This window comes from Zingiber officinale, chromosome 4B, assembly GCF_018446385.1.
Source record: "Zingiber officinale cultivar Zhangliang chromosome 4B, Zo_v1.1, whole genome shotgun sequence".
NCBI lineage: Eukaryota > Viridiplantae > Streptophyta > Magnoliopsida > Zingiberales > Zingiberaceae > Zingiber > Zingiber officinale.
The window spans coordinates 97,549,575-97,567,172 of record NC_055993.1 but is presented as its reverse complement, the minus strand read 5'-3'; the positions used below and the strand labels follow the sequence as shown (position 1 = coordinate 97,567,172).

The 17,598-nt window shown below is 40.6% G+C and overlaps 2 protein-coding genes across 2 annotated transcripts; both read left to right on the top strand.

Annotated features, from left to right (window-relative positions):
* The first annotated feature begins 1,442 nt into the window (after positions 1-1,442).
* LOC121977755 (benzyl alcohol O-benzoyltransferase-like) lies at positions 1,443-2,945 on the top strand. Its single transcript, XM_042530188.1, has one exon. It carries the CDS (start codon positions 1,464-1,466, stop codon positions 2,862-2,864), a length of 1,401 nt encoding a protein of 466 aa, XP_042386122.1. The 5' UTR covers positions 1,443-1,463; the 3' UTR covers positions 2,865-2,945.
* A 9,326-nt stretch (positions 2,946-12,271) lies between these two features.
* Positions 12,272-13,795, top strand: LOC121977754 (benzyl alcohol O-benzoyltransferase-like). The gene has a single exon (XM_042530187.1). It carries the CDS (start codon positions 12,314-12,316, stop codon positions 13,688-13,690), a length of 1,377 nt encoding a protein of 458 aa, XP_042386121.1. The 5' UTR covers positions 12,272-12,313; the 3' UTR covers positions 13,691-13,795.
* Positions 13,796-17,598: the final 3,803 nt, after the last annotated feature.

Sequence of the window (17,598 nt, the reverse complement as noted above, 5' to 3'; positions counted from 1 at the left end):
ACTTCATATTTATAATTGATCAAGCTCTTTCTTCACTTCAAATTTGGTTTGAGCAATTTCAAAAGTACAAAAAAACCTTTGGATTTTAATTTAGTTCGGAGAAGTTGTAATCTATTGATGATGATGGTCTCTTGAGCTCATGTGTCAATCTTTAAATTCATTAACACATGATGGGTGTTCCAATATTGATGAATCAGATCTATTTCTAGAAATAAAGTTATTAAGACAGTCATTACCTGGAGAAGCAAAAAGAGCGATTGGCGTGCTGAATTATTTGAAAATAATCGACGGTTGTTATCCAAATGGCTACATCGCTTATCGAGTTTTGCTAATTATACCAATTATAGTTGTGTCTAACGAAAGGAGTTTTTTCAAGTTAAAGTTAATTAAAATTTATCTTCGATCAATTATGTTGTAAGAAAGACTAAATGAGTTAGCTATATTATCTGTTTAGAAAATAATTATTGAGAAAGTTGATTATGTAAATTTAATCAATACTTTTAATTCAAAAAATGCGCGACAAATAATATTCAAGTGACTATGTATTGATTAAAACATGAATTTTATATTTTGTTTAGATTTTTTTTATTTTTTTAGTATTTACTTACGACATTATTTTTGATGATATAGTTTGTCTACATGTTATTTCTAGATTTCCTGTTACAAATATTATTATATTTATATTGATAAAAAAATATGAATATTAAGCTTTGAGGGGATCATATTTTGTGCTCGCCTCAAATCTTAAAATCTCAGGTCCGACACTAACTAACACCTTCCCCTATAATAATATAGATTTTGTCTTCTTTGACAAAGAGGATGAGAAATTATATTAGGATTAGATCATAAAATGAAGAAGAGTTTTGACGCAATAGTAAAGTTCTCGCGTGATTTTAAGATCAATCATGAAAATAACTTATTGTAAAATGTAAAGATAAAACTGCATTTTCCGTCCGGTCAAAATAAACTTAAGAGTGTTGATCATTTGAATGAGTCTCCATAAATATTTTCTGATTTACCATAATAATTATTATTTTTTTTTTTGAAATTCAATTAGTTAGTTTTAAAATTAATCCCTCACTACACAGTGTAAATAAAAAAACATCTGGACTTTTTGCAAAATTCAGACAGACGTTTCTGGCACCTAGCCTCCTCCTTGCGGTCAAGATGATCTCTTTAATAAATTTTGAAAAAATAAATAATGAATTAACCTACCAACGAAATGTTGTTTTTTTTGTTTTTTTTTTCCTTAGGGACTTGTTGACGGAGACGAGGGCGAGAGTCATAGGTCTTTCGACGACCGTTGCCACAGTGGGCTTGATAATATTCATCTGCATAATGCCTCCACGTAGGTATGAATACGATGTAGCGTTAACAGTAGATGCACAGATGCTCTAAACACAGAGCATTAATTCTTGTTTCAAAGGCCAGATCGTAGAGCAGAGTAACTTGTTTCTACTGCCATGGCATCCTCCTCCTCCCTCACCTTCACCGTTCGCCGGCGAGAGGCCGTTCTGGTGGCGCCTGCAGAGGCCACCCCTCGCGAGTTCAAGCGCCTCTCCGACGTGGACGACCAGGATGGGCTGCGCTTCCACGTCCCGGTCATCCAATTCTACCATGACCACCCATCCATGGCAGGGCAAGACCCTTGCATGGTGATCCGGGAAGCCTTGGCAAGGGCTCTCGTCTTCTACTACCCCTTCGCCGGCCGGCTCAGGGAGACGGAGGGAAGGAAGCTGGTGGTGGAGTGCACCGGGGAGGGCGTGTTGTTCATCGAGGCCGACGCTGACGTCCGTCTCGATCAGTTCGGCGACGCCCTGCAGCCGTTGTTCCCCGGTTTGGAGGAGCTCCTTTGGAACGTCCCTGGATCGGATGGCATCCTCCATTGCCCGTTGCTGTTGATTCAGGTGACTCGGTTGCTGTGCGGCGGATTCGTCTTCGCGCTCCGCTTCAACCACACCATGTCCGACGGTTCCGGCATCGTTCAGTTCATGAACGCCGTGGCGGAGCTGGCTCGAGGGGCGGCCAGCCCTTCCTTAGCTCCGGTCTGGTCGCGTGAGCTATTGGAGGCGCGACACCCTCCCCGAGTCACCTGCGTCCACCGAGAGTATGAAGACGTCCCCGGCACCATCGTCTCATTCGACGACATGGTACACCGTTCTTTCTTCTTCGGCAAGGCCGAGGTGGCCGCCCTCCGGCGCCGCGTTCCGGAGCACCTCTGGAACAGCTCCACCTTCGAGATCCTCACCGCCTTCCTCTGGAAGTGCCGCACCATCGCCATCGGAGCCAGCCCCGAGGAGGAGGTCCGGATCATCTTTGCCGTGAACGCTCGCGACAAATCCGGCCTGGGCCTCCCGGCAGGGTACTACGGGAACGCCTTCGCCTTCGCGGTGGCGGTGTCCACGGCGGGGAAGCTGTCCAGCTACCCCATCGGGTACGCGCTGGAACTGGTAAAGAAGGCCAAGTCTGCGGTGAGCGATGAGTACATGAGGTCGCTGGTGGACCTGATGGTGCTGCGCGGGCGACCGCACTTAACCGTGGTGCGGTCGTACGTGGTCTCCGACGTGACTCGGATGGGATTCAGGGACGTTGATTTCGGGTGGGGGAAGGCGGCATATGGAGGCCCGGCGAAGGGCGGAGTCGGAGCCATTCCCGGAGTGGTAAGCTTCTACGCATCTATGAAAAACAGAAAGGGGGAGGAGGGAATCGTCGTCCCAGTGTGTTTACTGGCCCCTGCCATGGACAAGTTCACACAAGAAGTGCACAACCTGATGGAGGAGGTCGACGACAAGGACGCAAAGCAGCAACAGCCACAAGGCGGGGCGCCAACAGCACCAACATTGTCTCTGAAGACTAAACTTTGATTTCCATATTAAATGATCTTACTATGTAACCTTTGAACTCACCAATAAAAATGAAGTTTGACCTTGTCATTCTAAGCTGCATAATTAAGAAAATGAAGAATTATAATTTTATTTTTATTTTTATTTTTTAAGCTGTCATCCGTTATCCAAACTTGCGCCAATTAATAAAGGGTGATAAACATGATCCGACAAAAGTTTTCTCCATCAAAATAAATTGAAAAACACTGATAGTAAAATTGATCAATCTAATATTTTTACAACATCTTTAATATTTTTGATCAATCGTCTATGAAAAAAATTTATTCATGGAATTGATTCATTCGTCAAAATTTAATAAACGAAGAATTGTTTCCGAAACTTTCAAAAATTAATATGATTGACTACCTTTAATTTACCATGTTCCATTTTACCAATTCTCATTTTAATCTATAATTTGATTTCTTTAAATTTCTGTGCTTCCTCACCAAACAAAGTTGATGTGGCAATTTACCAAAGAACATACTTAGATTTATAAATTGACCTTATACTTTAATATTTACTAAAGAGCACACTTAATTAAACTAATCTTCTCATTTTAACTTTGAATCATTGCTCAATCATTACTCTCTTTTCTTTCTCTCACATGTGTATAATTTCTCTTCTCTTTCCTCTAAAGGGATGAGATTTTCTGGTCTGCAAAGGCTAGATCAATCTCTAGTTTAGCCTTTACATTGGTGGTGGGCAATACTAGATTTAGTTTAGCCTAGTTTAGCCTTTTAGGTTAAGTTTAAAGTGGTTTTAGGCTAAGTTTAAAGTTAATTTTACTTTGAAGTTTTAAATTAGTTTTAGGTTAAGTTTTAAATTTAATTTTTATTTTAATTTATTTTATTTTATTTTTTAATTTAATTTAATTTTTAATTTTTAAATTTATTTTATATTAATTTAATTTAATTTAATTTAATATTAATTCATTTAATTTAAATTTAAATTTAATTTATTTTATTTTATTTTTTATTTACTTTTTGTATATTAATTTAATTAATTTATTTTAAAGTTTAGGTTCTAAATTTTTAATTTTGAATTAAGATCCTTAGTCATCTCACCCGATCTATATTTTTAATCAGAGAATCCTATAAGTTTGTGAGATGAGGTAAGTTGAATTTTAAGGTTGAGTTTAACTTTGTGTTAAATTCGAGTTTAACTTTGGGTTCAACAAATAGACATTTCTCGGATAAATTTCTAAGTTGTGGTGAGTCACCTAGACATTATTAGAGTAACCATACCTTCAAAAATTTTCAAATAGTCCTATTCGCTGAACTTAATAACAAAACTTTAGTCTAACCAGTTAGGATTCGTAAGGGGTAGATTCTGTTAGTTCCACTAAACCAAATGCACCAGGTCGAAGTCATATCTTCCTAGACATGCATAAGCAGAGTTTCCCTAACCTATTATCATCCAAAACTTCACCAGTACCGTTTATCAAGTTAAACTTTTATCCCTATTTATACTAGTCCTAATTACCCTCTTGGGTAAGTTATTGATTTTGAAGGTACCAGCTAGTTTGGAGCCTCCCTCTGAATTATTGAACGTTTATGTTTAAGTTTTGGTTTTGTGTTGATTTGTTTTATAGTTGTAGTATACTTGGTTATAGCTTGTGTTTAGATTGTATTTATTTAAGTTGGGTTTATTTAATTGAATTTTATTATTTGGATTTGTACTTAATTTTGGAGCTTTAATTTTAGAAATTAAGGGAGAGTAATTTGATTTAATTTTATTTATGTAATGAATTTTATCTTTTGGTATATAGTATTGATTGATTTCTACTTGCGTGGTTAACTACACTTTCGAAACCCAAACCTTAGTTGATTTTGTATTTTGAGTTAAATTTAAGAGTGATTTATATTTTATGTTGGGTTTGTATCTAAGTTCGGATTTATTGTACACCACTCTTTGGGATCCAAGCATCATCTTTAGGTACTTGATTCCTAAGGTAAACTTTTCCAACTAGCCTTTGAACTCGTTGACTTGACTTTCAGGATAGAGTTTTCTTCCTCAAGTTTTACAACTTGAGTTGAATCTTTGTTTTGAACTTGGCTAGTCACTGAGCTCATGTTCAGTTGTTCCTTAAGGAGATTATTTTCCTTTAGGAGTTGTTTAGCGTGTTCCTCGGTTTTATCTAATTTTTTATTTAGACAGACAATTATTTTGAACGAATTTACACTTATAAAGGAATTTACCTCAGGTCGGTCTGACCCGGATGAAGATTCGTAACTCGACTCATTTTCAGACTCGTCGTCTTGATCTGTTTCTCCTCCAGTTTCCATCAATGCGAGGTAGCTTGCTTGCTTCGGTTCGTTTGCTCCTGATCCGTCTGAAGAAGATTCATCCCAGGTCACCTTAAGGCTACGTTTGGTTGGGTGTAATGTAATCTAGCTTGTAATGTAATCAAATTTGTAATGTAATGTAATGTAATCTTGATTACATTACTACGTTTGGTAATGTAATGTATGTAATCTTTGATTACAAAGGTGATTACATTCTTTTGTTTGGTGTCCATTATTTTTTATAAGGAATGTAATTCATATTATTATAAAATGACAAAAATATCCGGTGACCTCTATCTGCGGTCGGCGACCGGCGGCCGACGGCCGGTGACCGGCGACCGGCGACCGGCGGCCGACGGCCGGTGACCGGCGGCCGACGGCCGGTGACCGGCGGCCGGCGACCGACAACAGACTAGGGATATATTCGGCATTTAAACTTTGGTGAAATAATGACCTCGTAATGTAATCAGATTACATAGCATTTGATTTGTAATCCAGATTACAAATCTTCACTACCTTTTGTAATCCAGATTACATTACATTACAAGTTTTAAATCAAACCAAACAAAATAATCGACTTTGTAATGTAATCTGGATTACATTACAAGGTAGATTACAGGCTACCAAACGCAGCCTTAGTGCTTTCTTCTGCTTCCTTTTGATTTGGTCTTCATTTGGGCATTCGTGTTTGAAGTGTCCCTTTTTGTTGCAACCATACCATGTGATGTTTGCCTTTGGGTTGTTGGATACTGATTTGGACGTCTTCTTCATGCCACATTGGTGAAGCTTTTCTTGAGCTTGGTGAACATTTTCCTTACCATGTTCACTAGTTGCTCTTCTTCACCTAATTTTGATTCAGCTTCAATTTCTGCTTTGGGTTTAGTTTCCTTTAAAGTGCTTATAAGAAAAGTAATTTCTTTCTCGACCTTTGGACCGTTAATCTGTTTATGTAATTCAAGCTCATAAAACAATTCATCTAATTTTAACTTGGAGAGGTTCCTTGAAACCTTATAGGCATCTACGATCGATGCCCATAATGAGTTTCGAGGGAATGAGTTCAGAGCGTACCTGATAACGTCGCGATTCTCGATTTGGTGTCCTATCATGTGCAGTCCATTGAGGATATCCTTGATCCTTACGTGTAGTTGGCTAGCGGGTTCTCCGTCCTGCATTTAATATTAAATAAAGAATTTAGGAGTATGTCATTACCTTTGAATCAGGAGTTCCTTCATATAGCTCGATAAGCTTGTCCTAAAGCTCCTTTGCGTTCTCGTATGGGCTGACTCAGTTGAGCTCTTCCTTTGTGAGTCCTCACTGGATCATGTTCAAAGCTTTGGAATCAGTTTGAGCTTTCTTTTTATCTTCCGGACTCCATCTTTCAGGATCGAGCGGTGCTTTTGTTACTTTGCCTACAAGTGCACGGTACCCTCATCAGATGATAAATCATTGCTCGATGTTTGTCTTTAATAAACCTCCATTCTTTTCTTCCAGTATGGAAAGTCATTTCTATTAAAAGGAGGAGGGCGAGTGGTGCTAAATCCCTCAAGTTGAGCCATTTGATTCTTGAAAAAGAAAACTAAAGAGAGGTACCAAGACTTGGTCTTGGATTAGTAGTGCTTGAAAAAATATTGATGACTCGAGTGGTGTTGCACCAATCTTCGAATAAAAATCGAACAAGAAAGAGTTATTTGAATAGGCAAAATTTATCGATTCAAATAAGGTATGAAAAGTTGAAATCCGAAAAGAAAGTAAGGCAATTCCCTCGGGCTTGATTGGTGGTTGCACCAATTCAAAGCAGAACCGGCTCTGATACCACTTGTTGGATATAGTTACACATGAGAGGGGGGGTGAATCATGTGATTTTTAAAAACTAGTTTTCTTCATTTTAAAGTATACGCAGCGGAGAATAAGTAAAACAATCAAAAATAGAAAACATCAGAAAAGCACAGGAGGTTTACTTGGTTCAGAGCCTATGCGACTCCTACTCCAAGATCCAGGTCCCGCAGACCTATCGATGGGTAATCCACTAAATGCTTCTTCCGGAACGACCGAAAGAGGTGATCGAGTACAAAAACAAGGATAATGTAACAACCTACACTTCCCTTTTAAAAACATTAATAATTAGAAATACAACACTTAATAAAAGGATACCAACAAGTTGGAGTACTCGACGTGTTGCAGTCGGTCTACCGGAGATGATCCGATGTCTCAGAAGCGTAGCTTGGTGGCAAGCAGACTTTCTGGAGCAGACGAAAGCTCAATCGGATGTGCAGTATCTCGTATCGAAGTTGTACATCAAAGTGTGGGCATGCACCTCTTTTATTGAGTGTGGAAGGCGCCTTCCAAGGCCTTGAAAGCGCCTCTAATGGGACAAATATAATCCCGAAACTTGCTGAAGCTTATCTCCGAGAAGGTCAAACTTTATCATGTGGAAGGCGCTTTCCATAACATTGAAGGCACCTTTCATAAACAGTGCGAAGGTGCCTTCCATCTCCTGGAAGGCACCTCGGGTGAACAGTACCCGAGACCTTTTGTGTTTTTCTTACCCTGCAAGATGTGTTACTCCAATAAACCTACAAGAAAAATATTAGCACAGTAATAAAGATTAGTAATTAGATTATGTCTCCCCGAGACTAAGATCTAGTCAAGGTCTCGATTTAGGTTTCCGAAATGGACATAAATCGGACCGACGCCTACTGTCCCTTCAAACGGGAACACGTCCTCACTTAGTTACTCTCCTTCAGTGACTTATCTCTACTCACCAGGTGTAGAGTTACCCTCCGGAATCACACATCCAGACTTCGGGAATCAAACATCCCGACCTACCAGAATCGCACATCCGATCTTCATCCATCGAGAATCGCACATCTCGACTTACCAGAATCGAACATCCGATTTTCACCCATCGGGAATCGCACATCCCGTCTTATCGGAATTGTACATCCGGTCTTCATCCATCGAGAATCGTACATACTGAATTGTCGGAATCACACATCCAAGTTTCAATAATCGGGAATCGAACATCCCAAAACCTGTATACTCGGTAAATGTATTAGATCACGATAGCACATAACTTAACTCACTTGCTATTCATCAAAATTTGAGCTAGACCGTTAGTGCAAATTGCACCAACAGGGTCGACCTGCCCTATCATAGGTTGACCCGTCTGACAGTTCTATTCCTGTGCTAGTTATCAACCTAACTCCACTTCAGCATGGTATCAGGTCTCATCAAGTCTTTCAATCCTTCACACTTGATAAATATATTAAAACACACAATATCTAACTTTAATCATTTGTCATATATCAAAACCTGAGTTTGATTATTAATACTAACTACACCAACACCATCTTTATATTCCAGTTCTGGTCTTACCTTTAATTTACCATGTTCCATTTTACCAATTCTCATTTTAATCTATAATTTGATTTCTTTAAATTTCTGTGCTTCATCACCAAACAAATTTGATGTGGCAATTTACCAAAGAACATACTTAGATTTATAAATTGACCTTATACTTTAATATTTACTAAAGAGTACACTTAATTAAACTAATCTTCTCATTTTAACCCTGAATCATTGCTCAATCATTACTCTCTTTTCTTTCTCTCACATGTGTATAATTTCTCTTCTCTTTCCTCTGACGGGATGGGATCTTCCGGTCTACAAAGGCTAGATCAATCTCTAGTTTAGCTTTTACATTGGTGGTGGGCAATACTCTTTCCTTTACCTAGTTTAGCCTGTTAGGATAAGTTGAAAGTGTTTTGAGGGTAAGTTTAAATTAATTATACATAAGTGAAAATTAAGAACAACAACGCTAACACAAAATCAATTTACTTGGTTCGGAGCCTTCGTCGACTCCTACTACAAGGCTCGCACTTGTTGAGTACTTTCGTTGGGCAATTTACTAGCAATTCGAAAAGATGATTATACAGTTTAAATTACAGGAATGCTAATAAATAAACAATACCGACAATAATAAGAAAAAGGAAAGACAACACTTGTCGGAGAGGCTTCGCAGCGTTGCAGGAGCACAACACAGCAGAGCAAGCGTTGGAAGATCTTGTTGTGAGTTGTTTTTTTGCTCCATGGCTCACCCTTCTTATATAGGAGACTCCAAGTGCCTGGATCCCTTCCGGGCGCCTGAAGTGTGACGTAGCCCAGCCAACCAGGGTGCTTCATGTGGCGTTGCACGTTTTGAGGGTAAAATTTGCACTCCAGGCGCCCAGAGCCTTCCGGGCGCCTGGACCTTCGGGCGCCCAGATCCCTTCCAGGCGCTTGGACCTCTGGGCGCCCAGATCCCTTCCAGGCGGTTGGACCTCCGGGCGCCCGGACCTTTGTTTTCCAGCAGTCTCCTTCTTGCAAGAAACCGTTAGTTCGAGGTAAATATAAATTATACTACCCTATAAAACAAAGTGTTAGCACAGTTTAAAGAAAGAACAGTAATTATATTCCGTCTCACCGAGACCGGAATCTAGTTACGATCTCAACTTAGATTTCCGAAATAGATCTAAGTTGGATCGACGCCTAAGTTCTCTTCCCGGGAACGCGTCCTCACAGTCACTCTCCTCCAATGACTTACCTTAACTCACCTGTCAGACGTCCGGTCAGCCCGTCGACCCGTTTGGACTTCGTGCCAGCTATCCGGTCGGCCCTTTGACCTAGCTGGACTTCGTGCCAGCTATCTAGTCGGCCCGTCGACCTAATTGGGTTTCGTGGCCAACATTTGGTTAGCCCGTCGACCTGTCTAGGCTTCGTGCCAGCTATCCGGTAGGTCCGTCGACCTAGCTGGGCTTCTCCTACACACTTGGTCAAAGTGTTAGATCACAAATGAAACTAACCTAACCTACTTTATCATTTATCAAAACTTAAGTTAGACCGTTAGTGCTAACCGCACCAACAATCTCCCCCTTTTTGATGCAATGACAACATGATTAAGTTAATGAAAAATATGCAATAAATAAACACTCACAAGCAATGATATGATTGTTAAGTTAGTCTTGTTTTATTTTTGGTAATATTGTTTCTAACTAACTTAAACCACCTTCCCTCCCCCTTTGACATTCATCAAAAATTAACATAAAAATGATAGATATAAATGACTACATAAAAATACAAGCTTAAGTCAGATTGTCTTGGGGGAGTTAAATTAGAAAACATAAAATATTTTTCTTTAAACTTTATCTTTTATCTTTTTCAAAAAATAGTCAACTTTATAAAGATAACTTTATAAATTTTAGAGTAATTTTAAAAGATAAACTTTGTAAAATTAATCTAATTTTCAAAAATAAGCTTGCAAACTTAATACACTTTGAAAAACTCAATTTTTAAAATTAAGTTTAAAAAAATCTAATTTTCAAAACTAAGTAAAATTCTATTTTTCAAAACTAAATTTGAAATTTTTAATTTTCAAAACTGAGTGAAATTTATTTTTCAAAACTAAGCTGGTAAAATTCAATTTTTTAAAACTTAGTTTATAAAATCTAATTTTCAAACCTAAGTTTGTAAAATCTAATTTTTAAAATTAAGTTTGAAAAATCTAATTTTCAAAACTAAGTTTGTAAAATCTAATTTTACAAAATCAATTTTCAAAACTAAGTTTAAAAGGAATCAACTTTTTAAGAACCAAATTTTTTAAAAAACTTAGTTTTATAAAAGTTAGTTTTAAAATAGATTTATCAAATTAGATTTGTAAAAATAATAAGTCATATTTTTTAAACAGACTTAAAATATTTTTAAGGAAATATTTTTCAAAAGCTAATTTCAAAATAAGTATGAAAACAATTAATCCTCCCCTGAACCACATGAATTTTTCAAAATATTAAATTTTAATTTTAATTTTAATTTTTTTTAAAAAAAAATGAGGTAGGATTTTCAAAAGAGATTTTAAAAACAGAGTAGTAATTTTTAAAGAGAAATCTATAATTTTTTAAGTAAAAAAAAATTTGAGTAACCAGGTTGGGAGATAACGGAGCGCCCTTACCGCTACACTATTTCCCCAGGGGTAAAATGAGTAACCAGGCTAGGTAACGTCGAGCCTAGGGTGACCAGCCTAGCCCTACGAAAGTTTTCCATCAACCATCAGGGTAAATCGGGAAGCATTTGTGCCGTAGCTGGGACTTGAACCTTGAGTGCGTGCCGCTGCACTATAGCCTCGGGACTCTTTCCTCTCCACTTAAAAAAAAAATGATTAACCGCGTTGTGTAACGTCGAGCCTGGGGTTACCGGATTGACCCCAAGAAAGTTTCCACCCGCCATTAAGATAAATCAGGAAGCACTTGCGATGAACGGTCAGAAGCCCAGCATCCCTGAGTTGTAAGTCCATTCGAAAGAATCTTATCCGTCCACTTATGTGGCAAATGATAATTCGCTTGTCCTAACGCTTTCGTCAACTGTCCCTAGGCCGACACAGAACTTACCTATTCACTTAGAAACCCGACAATGAAAAAGAACTGCACTAATCTTTTGGTAATCACACATAATTAGTTGCTTAGTGGTTGAATCATGTCAGACTTCAGTCATCTCAGTCTTTGTTTAACTTGTATTTCTTTTTCTTTATCAGTGCCCATGAGCCTTCGACCTTTGACCGAAGACAATTCTTTTCTTTTCTTATGACTTGGAAAATAAAAACTTAATTATATATATAATAATAGTGAGAAAAGAAAGACTTAAGTTCAAGCATCTGAAAGTTAAGTGCTTTTACGAATCAATTACAAGGAAAGGTTAGAAGACTCGGACGGAAGACTGAGCGAACTGTACTTTCTCCTTCCAACTCCAAGAATTTGTGGAAAATGGAAATTAAAGAGGAGGAGAAGTCAAGGAAGACCCCTGGTATTTGGCACAAGCCTTCTCAGTAATTCATATGAACTTTCCCCTACAATTGTACAGGTTTTGTGTCTTCTTTGACAAAGAGGATGAGAAACTATACATTTGATTAGATTGTAGAGTGGAGATGATTTCATTTATAAATTTTGAAGGGATAAATGATTATTTATTTCCACTCGATTAAATTGTTCATTGGATAGATCTTCCAACCATCATAACCACTGTCTGCTCTTTAAATACAGAGCATTCTTGTTTCAAAGGGCAGATCATAGAGCAGAGCAAATTTAGTAGCAGTTGCTTGGATCACTTGTTTCGACTGCCATGGCATCCTCCTCCCTGACCTTCACCGTCCGCCGGCAAGAGGCCGTTCTGGTGGCGCCTGCAGAGGCCACCCCTCGCGAGTTCAAGCGCCTCTCCGACGTGGACGACCAGGATGGGCTGCGCTTCCACATCCCGGTCATCCAATTCTACCGCGACCACCCTTCCATGGCAGGACAAGACCCCTGCAAGGTGATCCGGGAAGCCTTGGCCAGGGCTCTTGTCTTCTACTACCCCTTCGCCGGCCGGCTCATGGAGACAGAGGGAAGGAAGCTGGTGGTGGAGTGCACTGGGGAGGGCGTGCTGTTCATCGAGGCCGACGCTGACGTCCGTCTCGATCAGTTCGGCGACGCCCTGCAGCCGCCCTTCCCCGGTTTGGAGGAGCTCATCTGGAACGTCCCTGGATCGGATGGCGTTCTGCATTGCCCGTTGCTGTTGATTCAGGTGACGCGGTTGCTATGCGGCGGCTTCGTCTTCGCGCTCCGCCTCAACCACACCATGTCCGATGCTCCCGGCCTCGTCCAGTTCATGGACGCCGTGGCGGAGCTGGCTCGAGGGGCAGCCGCCCCTTCCTTGGCTCCGGTCTGGTCGCGTGAGGTATTGGAGGCGCGACACCCTCCCCGAGTCACCTGCGTCCACCGCGAGTACGAAGACGTCCTCGGCACCATCGTCCCATTCGACGACATGGTACACCGCTCCTTCTTCTTCGGCAAGGCCGAAGTGGCCGCCCTCCGGCTCCGCCTGCCGGAGCACCTCCGTAAAAGCTCCACCTTCGAGATCCTCACCGCCTGCCTCTGGAAGTGCCGCACCGTCGCCATCGGAGCCAACGCAGACGAGGAGGTCCGGATCATCTGCATCGTGAACGCCCGCGGCAAATCCGGCCTGGACCTCCCGGCGGGGTACTACGGAAACGCGTTCGCCTTCCCAGTGGCGGTGTCCACGGCGGGGAAGATATCCTGCAACCCCATCGGGTACGCGCTGGACCTGGTAAAGAAGGCGAAGTCGGCGGTGAGCGACGAGTACATGAGGTCGCTGGCGGACCTGATGGCGCTGCGCGGGAGGCCGCACTTCACAGTGGTGAGGTCGTACCTGGTCTCGGACGTGACTCGGGCGGGGTTCGGGGACGTGGATTTCGGGTGGGGGAAGGCGGCGTACGGAGGCCCGGCGAAGGGCGGCGTCGGAGCCATTCCTGGAGTGGCGAGCTTCTACATACCTTTGAAAAACAGCAAGGGCGAGGAGGGAATCGTCGTCCCAGTGTGTCTACCGGCCCCTGCCATGGACAAATTCACACATGAAATGCACAACCTAATGGAGGAGGAGGACGATAAGGACGCAAAGGAGGTTCAGCCACAGGGCGCCTTCGTTGTCTCTGCACTTTGAGCTCCATTACATATCGTTTACTGTATGAATCAATGATAGAAAAAGCCATTACCAACCTTTCTATTGTAAAAAATAAGAGAAGCAAAAATTAATCATATTATTAAATCCAAATTAAATTGATAAATAAAGAGTACAAAGTCTTATATAATTAATTACAAGAAAAAATTTAAACCATAAATTGAAAAGGTAAAAGACTATATCTAAATCCTAAACTAAAAAGGTAAAAGACCAAATTGCCCTCGAGGCTATAACAAATAATTCTAATAGATTATATAATCTAAATTATATAATCTAACATCCCCCTCAAACTCACGATGCTACAGCCAGAAGCATTGAGAGTTTGCCAGATAAAAATCGGAAGCGCGAAGCGGAATGAGCCTTGGTAAACATATCAACAATCTGCAGCTTTGAAAGAACAAAAGGCAATGTGATGGTGCTAATCTGAAGATAGTGACGAGTAATGTGACAATCAATTTCAATATGTTTAGTTCGCTCATGAAAAACTGAATTGCGCATAATTTGAATAGCACCCTGATTATCACAATATAACGGAGTAGGTTGAGGAAGAGAGATACCTATATCCGCAAGCAACCAACGTAACCAAACTATCTCACAAGTAGTTGACGCAATGACACGATACTCAGCTTCTGTGGAAGATCTAGAAATAACATCTTGCTTTTTACTCTTCCAAGAAATGAGGGAATCACCAAGAAAAACACAGAAGTCAGTGGTAGATTTGCGATCCGTAGGATCACCAGCCCAATCCGCATCAGAGTATGCACGCAGCTCAAGAGATGACGTAGAAGGAAATAAAAGGCTTTGAAATTGAGTGCCCCAAAGATATCTGAGAATACGAAGAACAACAGCCCAATGAACTGTAGCTGGTGCAGCAACAAATTGACTAACCACATGAACAGCATACGCAATATCTGGACGAGTCACGGTGAGATAAACTAAGCTTCCAACAATAGTTCTGTACAAACTAGGATCCGACAAAGGTGAGCCATCACATGGAGAATATCGAGCATTAGTCTCAATAGGAGTATCAACAACTCTATTATCAGTAAGACGAGCACGCTCAAACAAGTCAGATATATACTTTGACTGAGATAAAAGATAACCTTTCGGGGAATAAGCAACCTCAATGCCCAGAAAGTAGCGTAGTATACCCAATTCTTTCATAGCAAAACAATAAGCCAACTCATACTTCAAGGAAGCAATTCCATCAGAATCATTACCAGTAATAATCATGTCATCAACATATAATGATAAAAGAATACGACCTGCACTCATACATCTGATAAACAATGCTGAATCATGATTACTAGGATGAAAACCAAACGAAGTAATCACTGTAGAAAACTTTTCAAACCAAGCACGAGGTGCTTGTTTGAGATCATAAAGCGCTTTACGAAGCTTGCAAACTTCACCAGGTTTGTGTGAAATACCAGGAGGAGGTGTCATATAAACTTCTTCATGAAGATCACCATTTAGAAATGCATTCTTGACATCCATCTGAGCTATTCTCCATCGACAAACAGAATCAACAGCAATCAGAGTACGAACAGTTGTCATTTTTGCAACAGGAGCAAATGTTTCTTCATAATCCATGCCATACTCCTAAGAATATCCTTTAGCAACAAGACGAGCTTTGTATCGTTCGATAGATCCATCAGATTTAATTTTGATCTTATATACCCAACGAGAACCAATAGTATGTTTTCCTGGTGGCAATGGAACCATATCCCATGTATGACTCTGATGCAAAGCAGTTAGTTCCTCAGCTATAGCACTCTGCCAAAGTGGATTACAAACAATTTCTCTATAGGACTCAGGCTCAGAAAGACAATGAATAGATGCAACAAATGAAGCAAAAAAATGAGAATAACAAGAGTAAGCAAAATCTGGTAGTTTAGTAGACTTACGAACACGAGTGGATTGACGACGGTGGAGAGAAGGATCATCCGCAACCTCAGGAGATAATTGTGTAGTGGCAGAAGGAGGAACATGTGGAGCGGATATCTCGGGAACCAAAGTACCAGATTCAGTTGAACTACTAGTAGGATTTGTGGGTGAATCTTCCTCAGTATCAGTATTGAAATGATCAATGCAAAGTAGATCTGACTTTGTTATATTATGCGAACTAGCCGGAATATAAAAGAATGAAATATGCTCAAGAAACACAACATGAACATACAATTTTTGACTAACGGGATCAAAGCAACGATATCCTTTTTGACTAATACCGTAACCCAGAAAGACACAAAGAGCAGACCGAGAGGCTAACTTATTACGCTCTGCATGTGGACGAAGGACAAAGCAAGTACAACCCAAAACACGCAAAGAAGAATAGACAGGAGCATACCCATACAATTTTTCAAAAGGTGACAAACTTGAATTGTGTGACAAACCTGGATTGTGTGATTCCCACATTTCTTGGAAGAGTAAAAAGCAAGATCTTATTTCTAGATCTTCCACAGAAGCTGAGTATCATGCAAAGAAGAATAGACAGGAGCATACCCATGCAATTTTTCAAAAGGTGACAAACCTGAATTGTGTGATGTTGGAATTCTATTAATGACATGAGCAGCAGTAAGGATTGTTTCCCCCCCCCCCCCCCCCCAAAAGGCACTAGGAACACTGGCAGACAATAAAATTGAACGGGCTATTTCAACAAGATGTCTATGTTTTCGTTCAGCCACGTCATTTTATTCAGGAGTATCTCTACACGAGGTTTAATGAATAGTACCATCAGAAGCAAGTAAATGTGAAAATTGATTCGAAGTGTATTCACCCCCCAAATCACAACGAAAACACTTTATGACACTAGAATGTTGAGTTTTCACAAGTGCTCTAAAGTTGTTGAAAATTGTAAGATAATCAGACTTGTGTTTCATAAGATAGATCCAAGAGTAACGAGTGCAATCATCAATAAAAGAAACATAATACCTTGACCCCCCCTTTGTAAGAATAGGAGAAGGTCCCCACACATCAGAATGGATAAGATCAAATGGAGCAGAAGAAAAAGAAAGACTTTTAGAAAATAGTAAGACAGAAAATTTGGCCAGTTTACAACCACTATAATCAGAAATATCAGAACTTTTTAAAGGTCCTAATGCTCCTGTAGAGGCTAAAAACTGCAAACGAGACGCTAAAACATGACCTAAGCGAGAGTGCCACAAATAAAAATAAGAAGATGAATGATTTAGATGAAAAGACGATAAATCCACACTCGAAACACAAGCAACTCAAATCAATACATAATCACCATTGGTGCACAACCCCTGTACCACAGATCCATGTTCGAGGCTGACAATGCCTTACCTAACAATTCACGGCCGGAAATCTCACTGTTGAGGATGCCCCACCGGTGAGGTATGCTACTGGAGGTTCTACCCGAGTCTTGCACCGAGAGGCACTGCCAGGAAACAGCTCACATTACCTAATTCTCCCCACTGACCTCAAATTGCAGATCCCATAACTAAAAGAAAACCCTAATCGAAACCATACCTCAACCTTCCTTACTGCCCGGAACCACCACAAGCGATGGAGAGAAACCCGACTAGATCCACTCGGCCCTAGCCTCGGGAAGACGAGATAGTTGCCTCCTGTACAAGTTCTTGCTGATATTGAGCTCTGGAACCGGTGATACCTCCCTCAATGTCACCGGAGCTCAAATCTGCTCCCGCACTGAGATTTCTCGCGTGCCACTACTCCCCGGAGAAGTCTCCACCGCCGCGACCTCTGTTAAGGGGTTGAGAAGCTCGGAGGCTCGATCTGCGACAAGGCGCCGGCGATCGGGTGCGAGCGTGTGTCGAGGTCGAGTCCGTCGGCGAGATCGGGAGGAAATAACACGAAATGAGGGTGTCGGCGTTTAAGAGTTTGGCACTGTAGCTTCTCAAACGGGG

Bases quoted from the DNA above. Each gene is read 5' to 3' on its own strand.
- LOC121977755 (XM_042530188.1), top strand. From the start codon at position 1,464: ATGGCATCCTCCTCCTCCCTCACCTTCACCGTTCGCCGGCGAGAGGCC.
- LOC121977754 (XM_042530187.1), top strand. From the start codon at position 12,314: ATGGCATCCTCCTCCCTGACCTTCACCGTCCGCCGGCAAGAGGCCGTT.